The following is a 20,717-nucleotide window of genomic DNA, read 5'->3' as shown; positions in this document are numbered from 1 at the left end:
TTTCGTATCATTATGTCTTTCAAGTTCAAGTCAATCACTCCAGTGTACGTTCGTTTGGCCGATGTGAAGGCCAAGAAGCTCTCTACTGTACGAGACGAAAGTTTATGTGATTACCCAGCATACCCAACACACGGCTGATTCGGAAATTCTTCCCATCTTCGGCAGTCAGTCGTTGACCACTGGGCGCATTAACACAGCTTGTCAACCATTCCACCATTCAACGGATCCGGCGTGCGGGTGAGGCTGTACGATGCTACCTGCACCTTTTCCTCAACGCCCGAGGGTTGTCGAACAGGTCTCGAGCCATGACACCCTCTCTGCACAATTATCCATCTCGCGCACAAGAGATATGTTGTTGCACGAGTAGGAGTCCTGTCTACCGAGAGTCACCATAAGAAGGAATGAAAAAGCTATTTTTGAAAGTGGACTTTTGGCACAGATACAGGTACAGGCACAGGAGCTGAATGATGGTACAGGATGATACAAATTATTTCTCCGCTTGACAGTGGCCACGGCCCGAGCTAGGCCCTGAGGGTTCACACCTGCTCCATGCGAGTGGCGATGTGTCGATTTGTCGTGCTTCCCCTCACAATATTATTGTCTTGGCCAATGTGAAGATTCTATTTGAAATAGCATGCGCTCTCTCAGCCTGATTCCGACAATCGTTGTGATCAGGTTTTGGGGCATCGAGATAAGGTATCTAATCCGCTCAGTCAGAGACGATGTGATGTGATGTGATGTGATGCGATGCGATGCTCATGATTCATGATTCATGATCTCAGAATGACCAGCTCTTTCTTGCATTTGCCTTTCTCTCGTTGAAAAGTTCCCCTCACCACATCAACCGTATCGATGCATCCATATGCACGTTTTTCGCGTAGTGCACAATCTAGATATGCAGTGAGAGGTCATGGTGGATAAGTGATTGACTAGTTCCATGCGTCAGGTGTAAAGAGAGGGTCAAGCTTCAGGAATCAAGAGCGTGAGAGGCTCGGTCGTCTTCGAATCAAAAGACGGTAGAATGTATCGAATGCGTGAGAAGACTTCAATTGTACACCCTCTGCTGCATCTGCATCTGCATCTGCATGAAGACTAATACAGATGCTGCTCCACCTACCAAGGTCGTCGTCATTGTCAGCATTATCGCATCTTCATATGGCTTCAGATAAGAAGCACGCTGGACGACCACACATCGGGGAATCCCTAGGTAGGGCGGCCATGATTCTAGGAAGAAGCTTGAAGGTCAAATGCTCATCCACGCGCACACGGGGAAGAGAATGCAGGAGAGAGATCTTCCGCACACTCTGTTCAATTTCTGTGAATTTATTTTTTTCTGCGCAAAAGTGGCGACGCACAGGATGGGAGGGTTTCGGAAGCCCTAATGCGATGCGAGTGCTGAGATGGAAATTACGGTTATTTGCACGGGGGCAGGGCCATTTATGCGGTGCAGGATTGGAAAAAGCTTTCACGCGATGGATGATTTATGAGGTAGGATATATATATATATATATATATACATGTACTTGTACGCACTCATCGTGAGGTTGGTTGATTGAAATGTGATAAAGTCCCGAGAGGAAACGTGTGAAATGTGTCATGAGAAAGAATCCGCAGATCAAATGAAGATACGATGATGGTACACGCAGCATTTACGTGCTCAAGTAGGGACAGAGCAGGTCGGAGGGAGTGGGTGCAGAATTTGATAGAGGGAGGGATGTCGATGTCGATGTCGATGTCGATGTTCTCGTCGTGTATTCTTTTGACGGTCGCTCTGGTCGTTCTTGTCTTCATTCTCTGCACAACGTCTTAATCATATACGTGTAGATTGTGTCTACACAATTATACGGCATCCACGCAGGCAATCTCGTAGGATACGTGAATGCGTTATCAATGCTCCAGTTATTTCTCATCTATCCAATACCGTGCTCATATTTGCTTTTGGGGCGATGGGGCACAGCTACCCATCGTGCTATTAATTAGTAAATCTTGATGCTGCGGGTATGGGTCAATGGCTGCAGCAGCTTCTTTTTGCATAGGAGTAACAGGCAAAAGGCAAAGGTAAAGGATGGCTGCCCTGCTCCCCTGCCACAGGTGAGTGGTGCTCAGATCTTCTTGGACGGCGGAACCTGGCAAGTGTGAACCTAAGTAGATGGATGGGAGCGATGGTCTCTCTCACACCATTCGACCTAACCTGGCTGTTTTATCTTGGGCGCTTTTGTTTTTTCCTTTTCTCTTGCACATTTTCACACTGATACTGACACTGACATTGACATTGCCATTGCCATTCATTGCCATTGCCATTGCCATTGCCATTGCCGCTGCCGCTGCCATTCACACACATCCACCCATCCCCCCCATCGCCCCCATCCGCTCGTACGCTCACACATTTTTATTCCTTTTTCTCTCGCCCCCCTCTCCCCCCTCGAGACCTGCCCTTTTCGCTTGGACTTGATATGTTGGCCTATTTTTATTCAAGATGTCACAAATCCCTCAGTCACCAACTACGACCACAAAGTCAAAACCAAGACCGCTGTCATTTCATTCCCATCGCGTCGTGCATAACTCCTCCAAGCTCCCAAGGGTACATGATGCGCCCGACATAGTCACACAAATCCCATCCGCCTCTAAAACCAAACCATATCATCGCTCAACATTATCACAGCCATCAGCTGACTCCAGTTCGGCGGCGGCTGTAAATACGTCTACGTCTACGTCTACGTCTGCTTCTGCTTCTGCTTCTGCTTCTACTCCGGCGTCCAATCTCAATTCCAACATGAATCCCGCCGGTGGTGAGCAGCTAAGCAACAAAAACAGCAACAGTAATAATAGTCATCTCAATCTGAAACTTAAATCTTCTAGTTTTGATTTAAAATTCACGGGGAATCATTCCACTGTTGCGACCCCCTTTAGTCCAACAAATCAGAACAATAACAAGAAGGAACCATTTCGTACCCGGATATTGAGTTCATTCACTGGCAGTCCGGTTAGAGCAGCTTCACCCAAATCAGCATCATCGCGTCGCACATTATCGTATCCCACACCAACGCCAAACAAACCTTCCGCCACGACCAATCCTCCCGCCAAACTTCAACACGAAACCACTTCAAGGATTGGCACTTCAGAAAAAAAAGCAAGAAACGTCTTCGCTAACGCCAATGGCAAGAATGGAATAACGGCTGAAGTCGCAAAAGAAACCACTCCGACCATGTTATCCCCAGGCGCATCGTACATTTCACAAACCACAAATTGGATTGCGGATCAATCTCATTTGGATCAATCTCCCTCTCCTTCCACATCCTATGCCCCTCAATTGCCGTTGGAGAACAAACCGTCACGACCTGTAACCTTGCCGCCAAGGGGCTTTGCAAACAATAAAAGAATGGAACCAGATCTAGCTGAGAGGGAATCTGCACTGAGGAGTCTAGAGGGGCGGAACCCTCGGAGAGAATTGCTAGATGAGCGAAACTCGGATGAAGCGGATTTGTTCTTACAGGTTGCGCAAGAGGAAGACGATTTGAATCGCCAGAAGAACCTTCCAGCCTTGAGTAGATTAGATTCTAAAAAGGTAATTATATTCTTATCTCTCCCTATCTTAGCGATCTCATCTTGCATCCGAATAGTTCCCATGGCTGGCTTAAGATGTCTAACTGGTCAATAGTCTCGCATCGGAATGCGCCAATCTCTCCCTGCTCCCAACTTCCGTGCTTCATATCTTCGTCGTGAACCTGAGCAGGAAACAAAACCTACAATTCGCTACGCAGAGGATGCAGAAAGTTTAGTGCGAGGGTCAGGGGATAATTCATTCGTAAGGAGAGGGCCTCCTTCAACGATCTCTACGTCGGGTGAACAAAAGAAGCGATCATTTGCAGCCGCATCGCTGTCGACCCCTACAACTCCACGAACGAATAACCGAGAAGCCGATTTCGAACCATATGCTGGACGACGGCCATCTTTACAGGACCGATCGATCACCGCCTACCGACAATCCAATTTGTCCAATTCGTATTCCGCTCCCCGAACCACTGCTTATCATTCTTCTCCACTTGTTGCGCAACCGATGGAGATCAGCGATCAACATGAAACACAGCGTGTAACAGAAGGCACTGCATCGACCGTGTCCACAACTGCACCTTCAACCGTTTGGGACGAATTGGATGATCTAAAATCGCGCATACATAGATTGGAACTGACGGGCAAATTACCTACCACATCCGGTGCAGCAGTCTCGCGAGCCACCCATGAGCGTCCTCCAACTGCGACCACAACGGAAACTACCATGTCAACATCACCCAAACGTGGACGAGGTAATAGCATATCTCCTACTGAAGCTCCTGCTGTGGATATGTCTAAAGCCGAAAATCATCCCCTCCTACGGTCCGCATTAATGAACTCTAAACCTTTGTTGGATCCCGAAATTTACAAGTCTTTAGAGGCTACAGCAAATGATGCCTTAGCCATCTCTGCTATGATGGGAACCTCTGGTCAACCTGGCCCTATATCCAGTTCCCAATCGGTCATTGGTGGAGCACAATCTAACATTTCTGATCGACAAGTTCGTCGGAAAGCAGACAGTTTGTGTCGTAGCTTAACGGAGCTTTGTCTTTCATTGTCAGAAAGAAGATCAAACGATCCCGATACTACACTTACACAGATTCGACAAAATAATCATGGTCAAGAAACTGAAGTTCGACAGAGTATAGAGCCTGTCAGTCCAAGGCAGCCTCCTTCTGGCGACGTAGCAAGGTTGAAAGCAAGCCCAAGGTCATACAGCCGTCTTGAAGCCCGACGAAGCAACCTCCTCGCAACAACTGCGTTGCCAACCTTGAGGTATCCACCACCCGAGAACACAACACCCGCACAAAGTTTGGCTGCAGGACGTCGCACATCTTTATTACTTCGTAATCGACGCGCTGAAACCGAAGACCCTCAGGAAACAGTTGAGGCTCGATTTCGAGCACCTTCAAGGGCCAAAACAGAACTTGGACGCAGGGGGGAGATTCCACGAGACGAAATGTCACGTCACCCCCTACCCGACGACGATCCTAGATCTGGCGCAATCTCGTCATCATTAGCACTTAGGAGATCTCATACTACAGCCCTCAGTCCCAACAGGGTGGCACAATCTTCTTTACTCAACCAATCCACCCCCGGCAGAAGATATTATGAACGAACACCAGAAAGGGAAATCCTCATAAACTCAAGTACGGGTGGCAGTGGTCGTAGATATCTTGAGCGAACTCCAGAGAGAGATACTACAAGTCTCTCGGGAAGATTGGCAGAAGAACGTGGGCAGAGAAAGGTTTCTGCCCCTTTAACTTTCGCCGCCAGAAGCAGAGCTGGTAGCCTTATGAGAAGTAGGGAACCATTGGGCCCTTCGCAATCTGGTGCTTATCAATAAATTTCATTTATGGTCTTACTTGTACAAAGAAAATTTGGAGTTCTTTACGGTTTATTTTCAACGCGTTTGCGAACAGGATTATTAGGGGAGGATTTCTTTACATTATTTTCTTTTTTTTTTTTTTTTTTTTTTTTATCACCATAGGGAGAGAAACATTTTTTTCAAGATACCCTGGGTACAAACGATGGCACGATTAGAGGGGTTTGAGGATTACATATCAGCGAGGTTACATATCAGCGAAAGGGTTGGAGGCAAACTCTCTAGGTACATATTGCTGCTTGTCTTGGGCGTGCGGTTTTCAGCCTAAGCTTGGGAATTTTTTGGTTGCTTGCTTTGTGTATTTATACAATCACTTTGAATTGTTGCTGGATATGGCTATTCAATTGGAATTCCACTTTGGCATATAAAGAGATGGATCCATGTGGATTGGTAGGAGTCTGGTATTGGAGGTGACAGGTGTCTCGTTTATGAATGTATTATATTTTTATTTTACCAGCGATAAATAAATGTAGAGGTTTTTTTTTTTTGTTCAAAACATTCTGTTGGTAGTACTGTAGCATACTTTTTTTTTTTTTTTTTTTTTTTTTTTTTTTCATATGATAGTGATGATTGTGGAATAAAATTGAATGTGCATGTAATAATAAGTATCTTGAAGAAGAAGCAAACCCTACCATACCAGTAACTGAATCAACCCCAACCCAATCATTGTCTGATTAAAAGGAAAGGGATTGATTCACTTCACAAACATCACGCTCTTTGTAGATTCCCCTAATCTATTGAATTGTAAGGACTGGTAAATCAAATTCGATCCATCTCACCTCGCTGATGACTCCTTCCTTCCTTCCATTCTTCTTACTGTGTTGTATTGTATTGTATGTATGTATGTATATGGTGGTTAATAAGTGAATCCTTTCTTTCTTTTATTTGTTTATTTGTTTGTTTGTTGGTTTGTTTTTAAATATCCATCTACACTATTATCTATGTATTAAGTTTGCGCGAAAGGCATTTTTTTTTTCTTTCATCAAAACTCGCTTTATTTAAAATAAGATTAAAAATCAACCGTCTGTTTTCATTATATCAGAATTTCAAAATTAGGAAAAGTTTATTCAAATATCGAGAAAAAATGAGTAGATTATTGTTGTTGATTTTTTTTTTTTTTTTTTTCGATTAAAAAAAAATACTTTAAAATCAAAATCTTTGGAAAGAAAAGAAAGTTACAAAATTCGTTTAATGTTGGTGTAGAAATTGATTCTATAAAAATAAAAATAAAAGTTCTATTTCAGTCTTATGTATAATTTTAATTGGAGAATGTAAAATTTTAAGATTATTATATAATTAAATTTAATTGGTTTTAATTCTATAGATATAAAATTCGTTCACAAATATTTAGTATATAATTAGGGATAGTTCTATTTAAAACTCTTCCGATACTATAAATCTCTTCTTGTTATATAATTTAATTAACTGTTTATAAGAATTCAGAATTTTGAAAGAGATATACTGAAACAATGGTTTAAAATCATTTATGAAAGTTGTTGAGTTTATATTCGAAGAATCAGTTTCGCGCGAATTTTTTATTGAGCTTGCTGTACCCTCGAGCTACCTATATAATCTACGTAAATTTACCCCACCAAGTTACATACCTACATACAACCTTTTCACCAATCCTTTCTTCACTTCCACTCACTCTTTTACCAAACGAAAAAAAGAAGAAGAAGAAGAAGAAAAGTTGATGTACAAGCATTTTTTGCGCACCAAAATATCGAGGACCTTGTTGTTTGGGAAAATAAAATATAGTTGTTTGGACGAGTGGGAGAGTGGATTGCAGAGTCTCACAAGAAGTCAATCTTGTAACTTTGGTTTTTGCTTTGGGGCGCGTGATCGTGGGGTTGGGAGGTGCACGCATACGCATACGCACACGCACACGGTTGAGGAGAGAGGAGAAAGATCGGGGGGCTTGGATATGGATATGGATATGGATATGCAAAATATAAGTGCGAAGGATGTGGCGAGGTTGGCGGAAGAGGGGGGTGTTGGGGAGGTGAGAGCTGGGGATGCGAAGAGGGGGAAGGGGGGGAAGGGAAGAGCTGGAGGCGCACAAAATAGAGAAATGCTTATTAGTAAGGCGTTGTCGAAGTTGTTGAGACATGCGGCGGAGAGTGAGGGGGTGGAGTTGGATGGAGAGGGGTTTGCTAGGTTGGATTTGGTGGTGAGTTTTTTTCTTTCTTTCTTTCTTTCTTTTTGTTTGATTTGGTTCTTGGGTTTTGGGTTATGATTGTCTTTTTTGAGTGGTTGAATGTATGGGGAGAGGAGATGAATAGGGATATTTGAAGGGGGATAGGAAGGTATCTATTATATGAGAAGATGGAGAATGAGAAGGAGATGAATGGAAATCACGTGGTTATCCTCAATTTTCCTTCAATATCATATACATATCACACATATTCTCAATGAACCCAGCAGCTCACCAAATCTCACAGATGCAATGGCCTCGTCTCAAATCTCTCAAACCTACCTTTGCCGATATCCGCACCGCCGTCACCGATAACGCCAAACAGCGTTTCTCTATGAAACCCAACCCATCGCTTCCAGAACCGCCTTCTCCTTCTTCTGAAAATCCAGCAGATTGGATGATTCGTGCTAATCAAGGTCATTCCATCGCGATTGATTCCGCAGCGCTGCTGATCCCCATCACGCTCGAAGCGGGGAACGTACCGGAAACATGTGTGCATGGGACATATTTTGCTTTTTACGAGGAGATTTTGAAAAGTGGCGGATTGAAGAAGATGGGGCGGAACCATGTGCATTTTGGGACGGGGATTCCTGAAGATGGGGGAGTGGTGAGTGGGATGAGAGGAGATGCGGAGGTGTTGATATTTGTGGATGTGAAGAGGTGTTTGGAGGAGGAACCGGAGATGAAGTGGTGGATTAGTGAGAATGGGGTGGTTTTGACGGAGGGGGATGGGGAGGGGGTTGTGGGAACGAGATTTTGGAAGAGGGTTGAGGGGAGGAGGGAGGGTGGTGTACTGTGGAAGGATGGGGTTAAAGTGGCGGAATTGGAGGAGGGGTTGAGGAATAGGAAGGCGCCGATGGGGAAGGGTGGGAGAGGGGGTGGAGGTAGGGGTGGAAGGGGTGGAGGAAGAGGAAGAGGAAGGGAAGGGAAAGGTGGAAGAGGTGGTGGTAGAGGAGGTAAAAATTCCGATGGAAATACGGAGATTACTACTGAAGAAACAAAACCTGTAGAGGAGACTTGAAGAGATTATTTTACATTAAAAAAATCCAAATATAACTCCTAAATTTACATTTATATCTACTTTATTGTTTCCTCATATAATAATAATAATAATAACTAGCCGTCGGAGAAAAAGAATTTTTCAGACTGTGGATTCATAGAAGCTTTTTTTCTTTTTTTTAAGATATATAAAATTTTATTTTTATTTCTTTAATCTTTATGGGGGCCTGCCCCCAAGCCCCCGATCCTCGCTACGCTCGAGATTTAATTATTAATAATAATAATAATAATAATAATAATAATAATAATCACAATTGCAGCTTACAATATTATATCAATCAAATATACCTTCTATTCAAACCATCCACCCACTTCGCTACTATCCAAACATAACGTCATGAAATCTCGTAGTGTTTCGTCTCTTACTCATTCTCAAACGTATTTCTTTTCTCCTCACTATTCTCTCTCTTCACTTTCCTTTCTTCGTCTTTGAGTCAATAAAATAATCGAGTATGCTCACCTCCTAGAGTTCAAGATACTTTTTACTTTTTACTTCTCACTTCTCACCTCTCACCTCTCATTTATCGCCTTTTTCGCCTTTGTCCTTTCTCTTTCTCTTTCCACTTCTCATTATTTCCAAAGTCAAATATCATTCGCATCTACTCCCGAGAAGTGAAGAAGTTAAGAATTGGAGAAGTGAAAAAGAAATGGGAGAACTATTTACACATGCACCATGCATCGAATTCAAACCCGAGCTCATGTTCATGTTCATGCTCATCCCCGACCTCGACTTTGACTCGGAATCAGAATGAGAATTAGAACTAGATGCAGAACTAGATGCAGAATCAAAATATAATCACCTCTTCTCCAGTTCCAAGTTCTAGCTCCAAATTCTAAGTTTTGATTCCGATATGTTCTACAGTTGTTTTATTTTCTTCTGTTCTATTCTTATGGGTATATGTGTATGTGTATGTATATCTATATGTGTAATAATGAGGATCAGGCTATATCAAATCACATTAATTCACACTACAAGCTTTAGATAATCGACAACAAAAATAACAACAAAACATAACACTCGAGCGCAGCGAGAACCGGGGGTTTGGGGGCTAGCCCCCATATATAACGATGTATGTATGTACATACGTATGAATAATACTAGCCGCCCACCGGGGAAGAAGAATTTGAAGGATATGAAATGACGGCTAATTTAGTATATGTGTATATGTATATATGTACATATGTATATGTATAAGTACAAGTACAAGTAGTATTTCTTAAATATAATAAGGTGTATTAGGGTATTATAGTATCTCTTTGACACTTAATATTTGATATTATGTTGGGGTTTATTAGGATTTGCCTGGAATGTGAATAATCACTTTTGAATGGCATGATATGATATGGAGCGAGCGGTATGTATATAAGAGGTATTTATAGATGAATACAATACTGTGTGTGTTTTATAGATAGTTACATATGTACATTAATTTTTTTTTCAAAATTAGAGGAGAGATGGATGGTTTGTATGAGGATGAATGAATGGGATAGATAATTGTGCTGATATTGCAAGTGATTATGTATGTACATTATATTTTTAGAAAGAAAGGAGAGATGGATGGTTCGGAATACGATGAGATGATGTAGTGAGTATGTCTGGAAATTAGAACTTACCTTTACTTTCTGAATCAACGTGAGCGGTTGAGTATGTATTAGCCTTGTCGTTATGTACGAATATATCCTCATATATCCACCTATCTACCCGTTACTACTCGATCCTTTCTATTGGTCCCCCTCCTTCCCCCTCGCTTCCCCTCTCCTAAACCTCCAAAGACCAAGCCCCATCATCCAGCATCCAGCATCCACTTCCCGATCTCCATTTAGAAATCGTTTAAGTTTCATCTTTCAACCTTCCAACTCTACAGCTGAATAGCTATAAATATCACCAAGAAACTTCCCCCGTTAAGACATCTCCCGAACAAACTATTGAAAAATTACCACTACCATATCGTAGACCACAAAATCGTCCGATTCACCATCGTATATCAAATGGTGAAACATCTCAACTCGCTACACATTCACCTCGCTTTGACGAATGATAGACAGCTTAATGTTTCCGGATGATAGGAAATTCCACAGCACAGACGTGGGGATTGTGAGTAAGACAGGCTTGAGGACAGGGTAGATGCAAGTGGACACAAGACAGAAGTGGAGGAAATTCTAGATTGAGCGAGAAGCGTGTATGATAGGAGAATGGATAGAAGTTTGAGGGAAGGCTGTGGTGGCGATGGCCATGGTGAACGACAGGGGAGGTTTGAAAAACAAAAAAAAACAAAAAGCAAAATGTCAAAGCGGTGCTTGTCAACATCCATTGTCCCGAGCATGGTTTGCTATCTAGTGAGGCTCCAAAAACAGACGAGTTAAAATTATCTCACAATTCGACGAAGATGAAGATTTCGATGCATCGAATTAAATCCCCGACTTCATTCATCTTGAATTCAGGGTCCTATCAAAACCACACTCCCCACAAGATTTTACCCCTATATTTGTCACTAAAAAAGATGTACCGCTAGTTGTCGATCATTCGCCTCGCCAAACCTAGAATTTGTGCTTCTCGACTTGATTCGAAAGTGTTGATCATTGCGTCACTGTCTTCACCAACGAAAATATATATACATCTCACGCTGTGAAACAATTGATACCGATACTCGTCATTCTGCTGAGAAACAGAGTTCAAGATTACGTAGAAGCTTCATATGGAAGAAAGAGAAAAAAGAGGGGTAATTTAGCGGAGTCATCTTGAGGCTTATTGTAAATGAGCCCAAATTTTGATATCAAAAGTATCTCCGGATATCGATGTGATTACACATGATCTTGATTCTTTCGATAGCTGCGTGATGTTGATAGGGATTTTTGTTTAAATATACTCATAGTTTCTTAAGTAACTATTTTCATTGCCAACACATGAGCCCCCGTCTTAATGGCATTTCGGACAATCTATTATACGCCTTCGATTCAACAATCCATTGCATCTACTTCGATTCTACGGTAGATAGATGTTGCGCATCGTGTATACCTCCAGTTTGACCATTTTTCAGATTCAAGATTGTTAATTTCCGATCCCCACATGATTCCGAAGTCCACTTAATCTCGAAACTAAAGAGCGAAAAAGATGCGTCTAAGCACAAGAAATCACGCTAATTGATATCTCGAGAGCCGCTTGGTCCCTTTTCCCTCGGCACCTAACCGACTAAACTTGTCAACTTGAGTCTTGAGTCTTGAGTCTTGAGTTAGAATTACATTGCCAACTATTAGTCCTCAAGTTTGCTAGAGTCCGTAGACACTAGATGGACAGCTGCATTGACAATTTGGTGGTAGCGAAGATTTCGTTTAGATACTTCCAAGTGACACTCAAGATTTCAATAATAGCGTAGGTGGTGCTTTGAAAACTTACATGCAGTGACGTTTTCAGGATTTAAGTGGCTTTAGACCCAGATCCAATTGGGTTCATATGATATCAAAATCATCCCAACAACAATGAAGCGAAACCCAAATGTTGGCACATTTCACCGTATATCAATCTGAAAGAATGCTCGACCAATGATATATAATTCGAGTCTGTGCATACAGATCAACCAAACTAATAGTAGCTCAAGCCTCGCTCTAGGTCAAAACTTCAAAGCTTGGGGGCCGTGACCATGGAGTTATCCCATCTCAATCCCTCGAAAACTCAAGTTCATGAAAGCCACGCACGAATGTTTATTGTCTACAACGTCCGTGGAGCTTCAATTTACGTGGCAAAAAATTCAGTATGTGCAGAAAATTAAAATTACGGATGCTCGTAGCACGGCAGGATGCTTTCGTATTGCAACTGGTAGTCTGTCAGACCATAAAAAAAAGTTGTTCATATCAACTCTTCTGCGTCCCCTCGTATGAATCTTCAAACTTTTCTTTGTCGTAAAGATTCGATCTATTCATACTCTTACTTTCCTCTATTTTAATTTTGCTTTAATCTGGAATTGAGCTTTCTTTTTAAATTTTTATGATTCATTTGATATGTTTCCCCACTTTGCATAATACGCCCTATCCTAAGATTCATTGAGGCTTTTGGGCAGATTCCCAACTTGACCCTATCAAGCCACTGAAGATCGCTTTCGTCATTTAGATAGGAGATCTTGAACGTAATATTGTCGATATGGTTTTCCCAATTTCTGAGATGCCACATCTATCTTCTATACCCGTTATTCCAAAACATGAGCGAAAGATATATGGTATGCCTTCCATAAATGAGGAACATACACCAATAGACGACACTCCAGCTTCACCCAAAGAAAATTGGCCACTAGGCCCAGAAACAAATACACATCGAAGAAACAAATCTAGTATGAACATGTTAACGGCAAACGGTATGGGTATCAGAAAGTGGGAAGGAAAGGCGCGGAGGTCAATCGAGTGGGATGGCTTAAGGAGGGTATGTCTGTGATTGTAATTCTTGATCAGCAACATTCTGACGTTGTTTAGGATCCCGAATTATGGTACCCTGAAGGAGATTGTCTAGTCTATCTGTACGGCCGAGGACAATCGATGAGAGGGCCAGCATTTCGGGTGCCATTAAATATTCTGGTCGAAGCGAAATGTCAACCACTTTTAGATGCATTTATGTCGAAAGATATTAACGGCTCGCCAATCGTAGACAGTAACGAGGTTCTGGATGAATATAATTCGATTTCTAGTAATTCTTACTACGCTGAGCTATATATTCCAGCTCCTGTTATGGCAGAGCGAGGAGAGGCTTTCCTCTACCACACCGCAACCCGGAACTTTTTTGCGTGGGTTTTCAAGAAGTCCTTGGTCGGACAGGATTTAGGAAGCGCGTTGGTTGGACTTCTCAATAGCATGTCACAGTTCAGATCGACTGATGCCAACAACGTGGATGATATCGTAGCCTATATCGATGGAGAGGGGTACGCAGATATGAGGAATACACCAGATCATGCCCTCGGAATCATGCATTTTGCAGAGCATTTCCATTTCAAAGATATGTGGATAGATGCACTTGCACACTGTGCTGGGATGTGCGAGAAACTCCACAATAGTCCTGGTTTCGAGGTATGTGTATATGATCATAATGTATGCCTGAAGACGCAGTATCTAATTCCTGTGTAGTCATTGAGTCGACAAGATCGGGCTTTCATATCCCGAGCAAGACTAGAAATGGACCTTCGACTTGACACATGTGGAAAAATGCTGAGTGGATTTCTCACAGAAGAACTTGCCGACCCATGTTTGCAGCTTGGCCCCGATGCTCAAATTCAACTCGAAAAATTTAGAGCGTTTCTGCAAAGATATTACACTGCAAAGCTCGGATCTTATCCATCGTTAGCATCGAGATCAGGAAGCGGAGCTTTCTCTAAGAGTCTGTTCAAACAAATGCGATCCGAATTTCAAAGTTTGTATGAGTTCCTAGCAGACTCTAGTGCGACGACAACAGGAACTACAAGCACTAGTAAGGAAGAATTAGATGTACTGCATGCAGTCATGGCATTCGATGGGCGATACCAGATCGAGCCATTACCCTATTCTCTACCACTACTTCCAGATGATACCACGAAACCATCTACCAAACCATTGAGCAAACGATTGACCTTTACGGCGAAAATGTTCCCCAAAAGTGATAAAACTCACAACGATTCTAGCTTGGATTCTATGAACGCTCTTGACAAGGCCACAAATCGACAGAATCTACAGCTCACCGATTGTGCGCTTGTTCGTGCTTACCGGGGCTTTGAAAAAGAATGTGCCAATCAAGCCAATTCCAAGGTGACAGCAGCGGAAAAGATGTCCCAGGCGGAAGCCCGCAAGATTCGTTGGATTTTGATCTATTCTTCTCTTCAAATACTTATTCAAGCGACGAAGGTACCAGATGAAGTGCGCGCTACTCAAAACGTAGCTTATAATATTTCCATTCGCACTGGAGAATGTCCACCATGGAATGACCGACGTTCGTGTTATAATTTGATTCGCACTCAAAGTGCTCAGGCAAACAGAGACTACCGAAACTCCCTAATCAGGTCGAACCCTTCAAGTGCTGGACAAACACCAGTTGACGTTATAGCTGCTTTCAATGATTATCTTGCCCAGAGAGAGCAATCTGCTTTATCCCGAAGGACCGAAAGTGCTGCCGACACCACGTTATCTATCAAGAACATAATTGCAAAAGCAAATACTGGTAATGCCTTGACGATAATGCCGGAACTTCAACATCCTAGCCCACGAAGAAACGCACATCATGAGATTTTGATTGAGGGATATGGTCATGGCTTGGAGGACGGCCTTGCCGGTAGTCCAATGACAACAGCTACCAAGGAAGAATACAATTCCTACAGAAAGCAATCATCATCCCCCACTTCATCGATCGACGCCTCATCACAATGGTCTCGTTCCTCACACGATCAAGAAGGGACGAATTTCGAATCGTCTGATGTCGATTCATCTAGAACGAGTGGTTCATTTACATTTGATGATCGTCGAGGTTCAATTTCTTCGGTCTATTCTGAAGCTGAATCGCTGGAACAGCCATTTGCATTTGAACAATTGCACAAGCCAAAGCCAATCAGTACGTACTCTATGGGTATATACGAAGAGGATTGGATGGCAGGGATTCTACCGGAGCCATTATTCTCACCAAGAACATTCGATAAAAAGCAGGTGATACCTCCACCTCTCTCCATCTCGAAACCTACGCAAAAGAGAATTAGTATTTTGAGTCAAAAGCCCGACAAGCATACAAGCATTGATAGCATAATGGTGATGAATGAGGAACTGGCTGCTTATCTCAACGGTTTGGCCTGAGTGATGATGGAGACTGAATGTTTTCTTTTGGCTGTTGGAACACCCAAGCACACTTCTTGAAGTATTGGTTAAGGGCGTTTGGGTTCGAGGGCTTGGGTTCGAGGGCTTGGGTTGGACGGCTTGCGTGTTAAAGGTGGAGTTTCTAGAGGATCAAAATAGGCACTGCTCGACTCGGAATCTAAATATGTCGTGTAATTGTAATGTAATCAAAATATTGTATTTACAAAGTCCATAATCATTGTCGGTGCAAGATCTGCTGGAGTGAGAGATGTCAGTGTTTCAATAGGAGTGCTGAGACGTCATCCTAAGACACAAATGATAAACATGGCGTGGCTAGGGTATACAAATTACCCTCTCATGTTTGAGAGAAATAACATGATCGTCATGATTAACATGAGTAATTTGTTAGTTAGCTCTTTCCTCTTTCCTCCTGCCTTGCCATCGGAATATTGATCTCCCGATCCCCTATCCAACGACAGTGCACTTGGTATAAAAGCACAAGGACGTAGGTATAGTATATGGTGAGGATCAATTCGAATGGTTATGAGTATATCATTCTGGAAAATCTATATGTGCAGCCAGATTCCTAGACTCCTTTCGCCAATGCATTCTTCTTCAACCTGCATTTGAGTTGAGTTCCTCTGCGGTCTTACATACATCTATCTATAGGTAGTTTCTGAAATCTATACTTCTGAAAAGTAGATGGTGACACGCTTTTAATAACAAATGGGGTATCGTATCTGTATTTTGCCTCCTGTATCCGCCTCCGGCCATAATTCCCAGCATTTATTGGCCTTTCTTTGCAAACCCCTTGGCCTTTCGAGTGTTCTTGACCTGGTCGAGCTCTGTGAAGGTTCGCGCAATAGTACGTACTGAATCGACGAGGAGCACTGTAATGAAACAATCAGCGCTGGAATTTTCCGCGGAACAAGCTTGACTTACTGCCTGGAAAGATCATCCAGAGGAAATTCATGAAGAAATAGTAAAACCAAAAGTACAGAAATTCTGGTCTGGAATAATTGACTTCTTTGTGATAATAATCAAAAGTGTGAGTCGCATAGTACAGAACGAGTCCATAGATTTGTCCTACAGTTACAATGATTTGTAGGGGGTGTCGAAGTGGATGACGAGTCGCGATAAATGCCGCAACGGTAAAGCACATAGGTCCCCATAAAAACTGTAAGAGGGAACTCGTAAGTATGCTATCTAATGTAGTGAGCTTGCAATTGACTTACCGCTGTTACAGTTTCCATGCAGAGGACAAAAGGATCGGATGTCAAATATCGACTATCGCTAAGGGCGTATTCCTTCCATAATTGTCCCAACAGTTGTTGGTCCTTGATAATTTTGGTATGATGAAGCGAAAAATATCCTGGGAGGCTACAATTAGCCACTTTCTGTTGTAAATCGACCCGTTATTGCATACCTTCGAAAAAGAGGTGGATTGCGCCAGCTATAATAAAGGTCAGGAAACTGTGTAATAACATTGATGGGAAAGACTTACATAGAACCAACCACCATATCGCAGCTTTCTCGGTGCTTGGCAGATGAGGATATGATCTCGCAACGAAAGTGCGAGTACATAAGAACAATACTGCACAAGCACCAAAGAAGATGCTCAGGAGAGTAGGTACAGTCCATTCATTCGCCAGATAGCTGGCTATCTCCATCTCGAGGGGGTAATAGGGATGATTGACGATAACTGCAGCTGCAGATTCAATCGAAGCGTTCTCCATTATAGAAGCCATGTTCGGTGAGAAGATCCAAAATGCAATCGAGGATCCAAGTTTGCGCAAAGTGAGAGAAGAAGATGAAAGAGGACAGCGAGGAGGAGGAGAGGGAAGATATGAGATATATGCGAACAGCTAGTAGAGAAGTGAATTTGGAGCCAGCACTTGGACCAATGCCATGGACAATAATGTTTGAAAAGATATGGAAGTTGTACCGCGTCCCCATCAAAAGTCTAAAACCCGGTCTGAAGGGTCCTTTCAGGGGTTCGAGCAGGGTTTCTACACAATCTTGGATTCAACTTTCGTGGAGCGGTAGCTTGAATGGGGCAACACAAGGACGGGCTCAGCCAAGTTATTTATTTACTTGGCTATTAGCGCTGTGGGTGTGCCCCCCAAGGTCCCGAGCATGTATGGACGCAGTAGTTGGAAAGCATACCTAGGTCTAGGGAGGTAGATATAAAGGGACAGGAGAACAGGGGGCAGGAGTAGGAGCAGGAGCAGGAGCAGGCGCAGAGGTTGGCGTTTGTCTGCGTGGATGCATTTGGACGTTTGCAAGTGTGGTCTCCATATGGAAAGAAACGAGGACAAATCATTGGCAATGGTGTACGGAGAATGACAGATGGCAGATGTATGATGTATGATGTATGATGGCATGATGTATTTCATATCGTGTCTCTCTTGGACGGTTGACAACAGACCGATTAATTAACGGTTGTTTTTGATTGAACGAATGGACGAATGAGCGAGTGGGTGAAGATCGTTTTCTATCTGTTATCCCATGTGCATTGTGGTTCCAATATTGTTGTTGGCCCGAAGATAATTATTGTGGATTCCTTCTTTTTGAAGATCGTGTGTGGATGTTGGATGAACAAAATCCCCCACCCAAGGATTAACTTGTTACATAATCTCCACTCTAGATCCATTGGGGAGCGAGCCACTTTCCAGAATCATTATGGAAAATGTGGAAAAGACTTCCACACTTCCAATCTTCCACACATCCAGATATCCATGGGCAGTGTCTGAACCCCCGGAAAGGCTTACTGGTTTAGGTTTAGCATCGTGTTGTTTTGCATATTGGGCAGACCAAGGCTATGTTGTGCTGATGATTACAACCAATAGCTTTCTCGTATATGAACGCGAAAGCTTTGGGGAGGTTTGATTCGTATTCTAGACTCGTCACCTGCTTCGCCGCACTGTGGAGTAGACCATGGGGTTTGGTGGGCAGATAGGAGAATGCAGGCAATACATTTATTCAGATTAAGATTTCTCGGGCTTCTTTTTGGTTTCTCGCGTCCACAGATTGATTAATGATGGAGTAGCACAACAGCCCTCGAACAAAGGGCACAAAATCATGGTCAACGAGCCACATGCGGAAAGCTCAGAAATCATATCATAAGTCAGGCAAACGTGGGCCACTCACTGTCTTTGAATGCACATGTAGAGAGAATCGTACAAAGCCCATCGAAATCTTCGATTCTTGCATTTCCCACCACACAGTTGTGGGGTCAGGGGCCCCTCAACATAAGCAGGGAATACTCCTCTGGGAAATCGCATGGCATGTCAATCAAACCGCTCTCCTCGGCTCGTGGGTGTTAGGTTTTGCGAAAGTGAAAGGTATCGTCGAGCTCCTCGCTCCCATCGCTCATATCCATGTATATGTTATCACTTTCTGCGATGTCATCCTCGTTCACACGTTTTGAATGTCGCTTGCCATCGCCTTCAACGAGATTCAAGGGCGACTCTTGTGTCTGACCGTAAATATCGACTCCTCTCGCCTCAGAATCATGCCAAGGGACCATTTCGGTATCCTCCAGCTTGGACAATGATAAGAGAATGCAGTCTTGCGAATCGCTAAAGAAAATAGAAGGAGATACAGATGCTACGTTGAGCCATTTGGTGATCGACTTTCCAATGATTTTACCTTCGGGCATTTGCATTCCAAAATTAACAATTCTTGGAGCCTCCCAAGATGGGTCCCATAATTGGAGGCGGCCCTTGTTTTCTTCGCCCTCACATCTTATCATCAAAAGTTCGTTGACACTAGGATGAAAAGTCACCCTAGCTACCGGAGCGTGCATTATCAGCAGCGCTCTAAGTGATCGAGACCCAACATCCCAAACCCAAACTGCCGATGGCATTTCCTCAACCTTAGTTGCTAGTAATGTGCCAGAAATATCGAAAGTCACCATATTGGTGCCAGTCTTCGGCTCTGCAGTTGGAATGGCAGCTGCTGTTGGAGGTAATGTCGGCTGTTTCCCTCGGACGAATTCTCGGGTGAAACCTCCATTGGGAGATGGCAAAATTTGTTCATTCCAAACCTGAAAAGTTAGGATTCGCTATCATGGGGTTGGAGGTAGGTTCACGTACGTGTAGCGTATCTGTAGGGTTTACAGAAGGTACGTGGGATAAAACCATAGATTCTGAGAACGCTGGAGCAGCCAACAGCACAACTCTTCGACTAAAATCGGAAATAGCAATATGTGTTCCTGTTGGGCTCCACTCGGTCATTTTAATTCCAGCCCCTAGAGCGATGTCCTTTTCTTCCTCTAGAATCGGGGTCGGGCCATTCCAAACCTTATACAAGTGACCATCGGCTGTATAAAGCAGTAATTTGTGACCTTGGCTGGCAGATTCGCATATTGTTATCCATTTTCCATCTGGGCTCCAAGTTATCTCCTGAGCGTCAATTGTTTCTGGTAGCCATGATCTTATGACCTCCAAGCTTCCTGATTTGTGTATACTAATCACGTCTTTGCCGCCAATTCTCGTCAATAGAGCCAGGTTTCCGGATCGCGGACGGTGTGAGAATCCTTTTGCGGCAGTAGCAGGAGTAAAGAGCTTAGGAGAGGTAATATCGACTGACTTCGAAGTAGCCAGATTAAAAACGGTCAACTTTAAACCAAAATCCGAAAAGATACAGACTTCATCGTCGTTTCCTCCAAATGAAATAAAGGTTGTCTTCGTAGTTCCTGAAGTCGGGCTTGTAATTTTGGCTGAAAAGCGATCATCACTTGGGGAAAATATGCGTATGACATCCGCAGACGCTACAAGTAGACGATTGGAAGAACACGACCATACAAACGAGTTTATTGAGGCTGCGAGTTCAGGTGGAAGTGATATGGAGCGTATTATTTCAAGGGAGCGCGTTTCTCTGAGTTGGAGTGTCGATGGCAGAATAGTCGCAATATATGCTCCATTGGGACTCGGAAGAGATTGATTTGATGCTAAGATATATATTCGTATTAATGCTACGCCTTACAGGACGGAAGTAACGCAACTTCACACTTACATTTGAGAGGGCGAGAAAATCGCATTATGAACTGAATGGAGGTGAGAACCAAACTGTGCACTTTTGGTTTCTAACTTTCTACCTACTACCTGCTGCATGCGCTCAAGCTTTGTGCAATGCCCCGCACGCTTTACTTTACCGGTGCTATAATACTATCTAGCTGGCCCGATAACGATAAGCTTTCGATGAGTCAGCTAGGCTATCGTGCGGCAGCTC

The 20,717-nt window shown here is 43.2% G+C and overlaps 5 protein-coding genes across 5 annotated transcripts; 3 read left to right on the top strand and 2 right to left on the bottom strand.

The window, feature by feature from the left end:
• Positions 1–1,922: 1,922 nt before the first annotated feature.
• BCIN_10g03180 (hypothetical protein) lies at positions 1,923–5,935 on the top strand. The gene is made up of 2 exons (XM_001548010.2): positions 1,923–3,565; positions 3,659–5,935. The coding sequence occupies exons 1-2, from the start codon at positions 2,477–2,479 to the stop codon at positions 5,396–5,398; spliced, it is 2,829 nt and encodes a 942-aa protein (XP_001548060.2). The 5' UTR covers positions 1,923–2,476; the 3' UTR covers positions 5,399–5,935.
• Positions 5,936–7,032: 1,097 nt separating this feature from the next.
• Bctpt1 lies at positions 7,033–8,775 on the top strand. The gene is made up of 2 exons (XM_001548011.2): positions 7,033–7,607; positions 7,879–8,775. The coding sequence occupies exons 1-2, from the start codon at positions 7,131–7,133 to the stop codon at positions 8,650–8,652; spliced, it is 1,251 nt and encodes a 416-aa protein (XP_001548061.2). The 5' UTR covers positions 7,033–7,130; the 3' UTR covers positions 8,653–8,775.
• Positions 8,776–12,550: 3,775 nt separating this feature from the next.
• On the top strand, positions 12,551–15,954 carry BCIN_10g03160 (hypothetical protein). Its single transcript, XM_024695548.1, has 3 exons — positions 12,551–13,101; positions 13,152–13,739; positions 13,797–15,954. Exons 1-3 carry the CDS (start codon positions 12,826–12,828, stop codon positions 15,480–15,482), a joined length of 2,550 nt encoding a protein of 849 aa, XP_024551342.1. The 5' UTR covers positions 12,551–12,825; the 3' UTR covers positions 15,483–15,954.
• A 47-nt stretch (positions 15,955–16,001) lies between these two features.
• On the bottom strand, positions 16,002–18,161 carry Bcebp2. Its single transcript, XM_024695547.1, has 5 exons — positions 16,987–18,161; positions 16,909–16,935; positions 16,718–16,854; positions 16,425–16,659; positions 16,002–16,372 (listed from the first exon to the last, which is right to left on the bottom strand). Exons 1-5 carry the CDS (start codon positions 17,228–17,230, stop codon positions 16,269–16,271), a joined length of 747 nt encoding a protein of 248 aa, XP_024551341.1. The 5' UTR covers positions 17,231–18,161; the 3' UTR covers positions 16,002–16,268.
• Positions 18,136–20,717, bottom strand: BCIN_10g03140 (hypothetical protein). Its single transcript, XM_024695546.1, has 3 exons — positions 20,502–20,717; positions 19,580–20,436; positions 18,136–19,530 (listed from the first exon to the last, which is right to left on the bottom strand). The coding sequence occupies exons 1-3, from the start codon at positions 20,524–20,526 to the stop codon at positions 18,805–18,807; spliced, it is 1,608 nt and encodes a 535-aa protein (XP_024551340.1). The 5' UTR covers positions 20,527–20,717; the 3' UTR covers positions 18,136–18,804.

This window comes from Botrytis cinerea, chromosome 10 (genome assembly GCF_000143535.2).
Source record: "Botrytis cinerea B05.10 chromosome 10, complete sequence".
NCBI lineage: Eukaryota > Fungi > Ascomycota > Leotiomycetes > Helotiales > Sclerotiniaceae > Botrytis > Botrytis cinerea.
The sequence above is the reverse complement of the archived record's forward strand: the minus strand, read 5'-3'. Positions and strand labels throughout refer to the sequence as shown.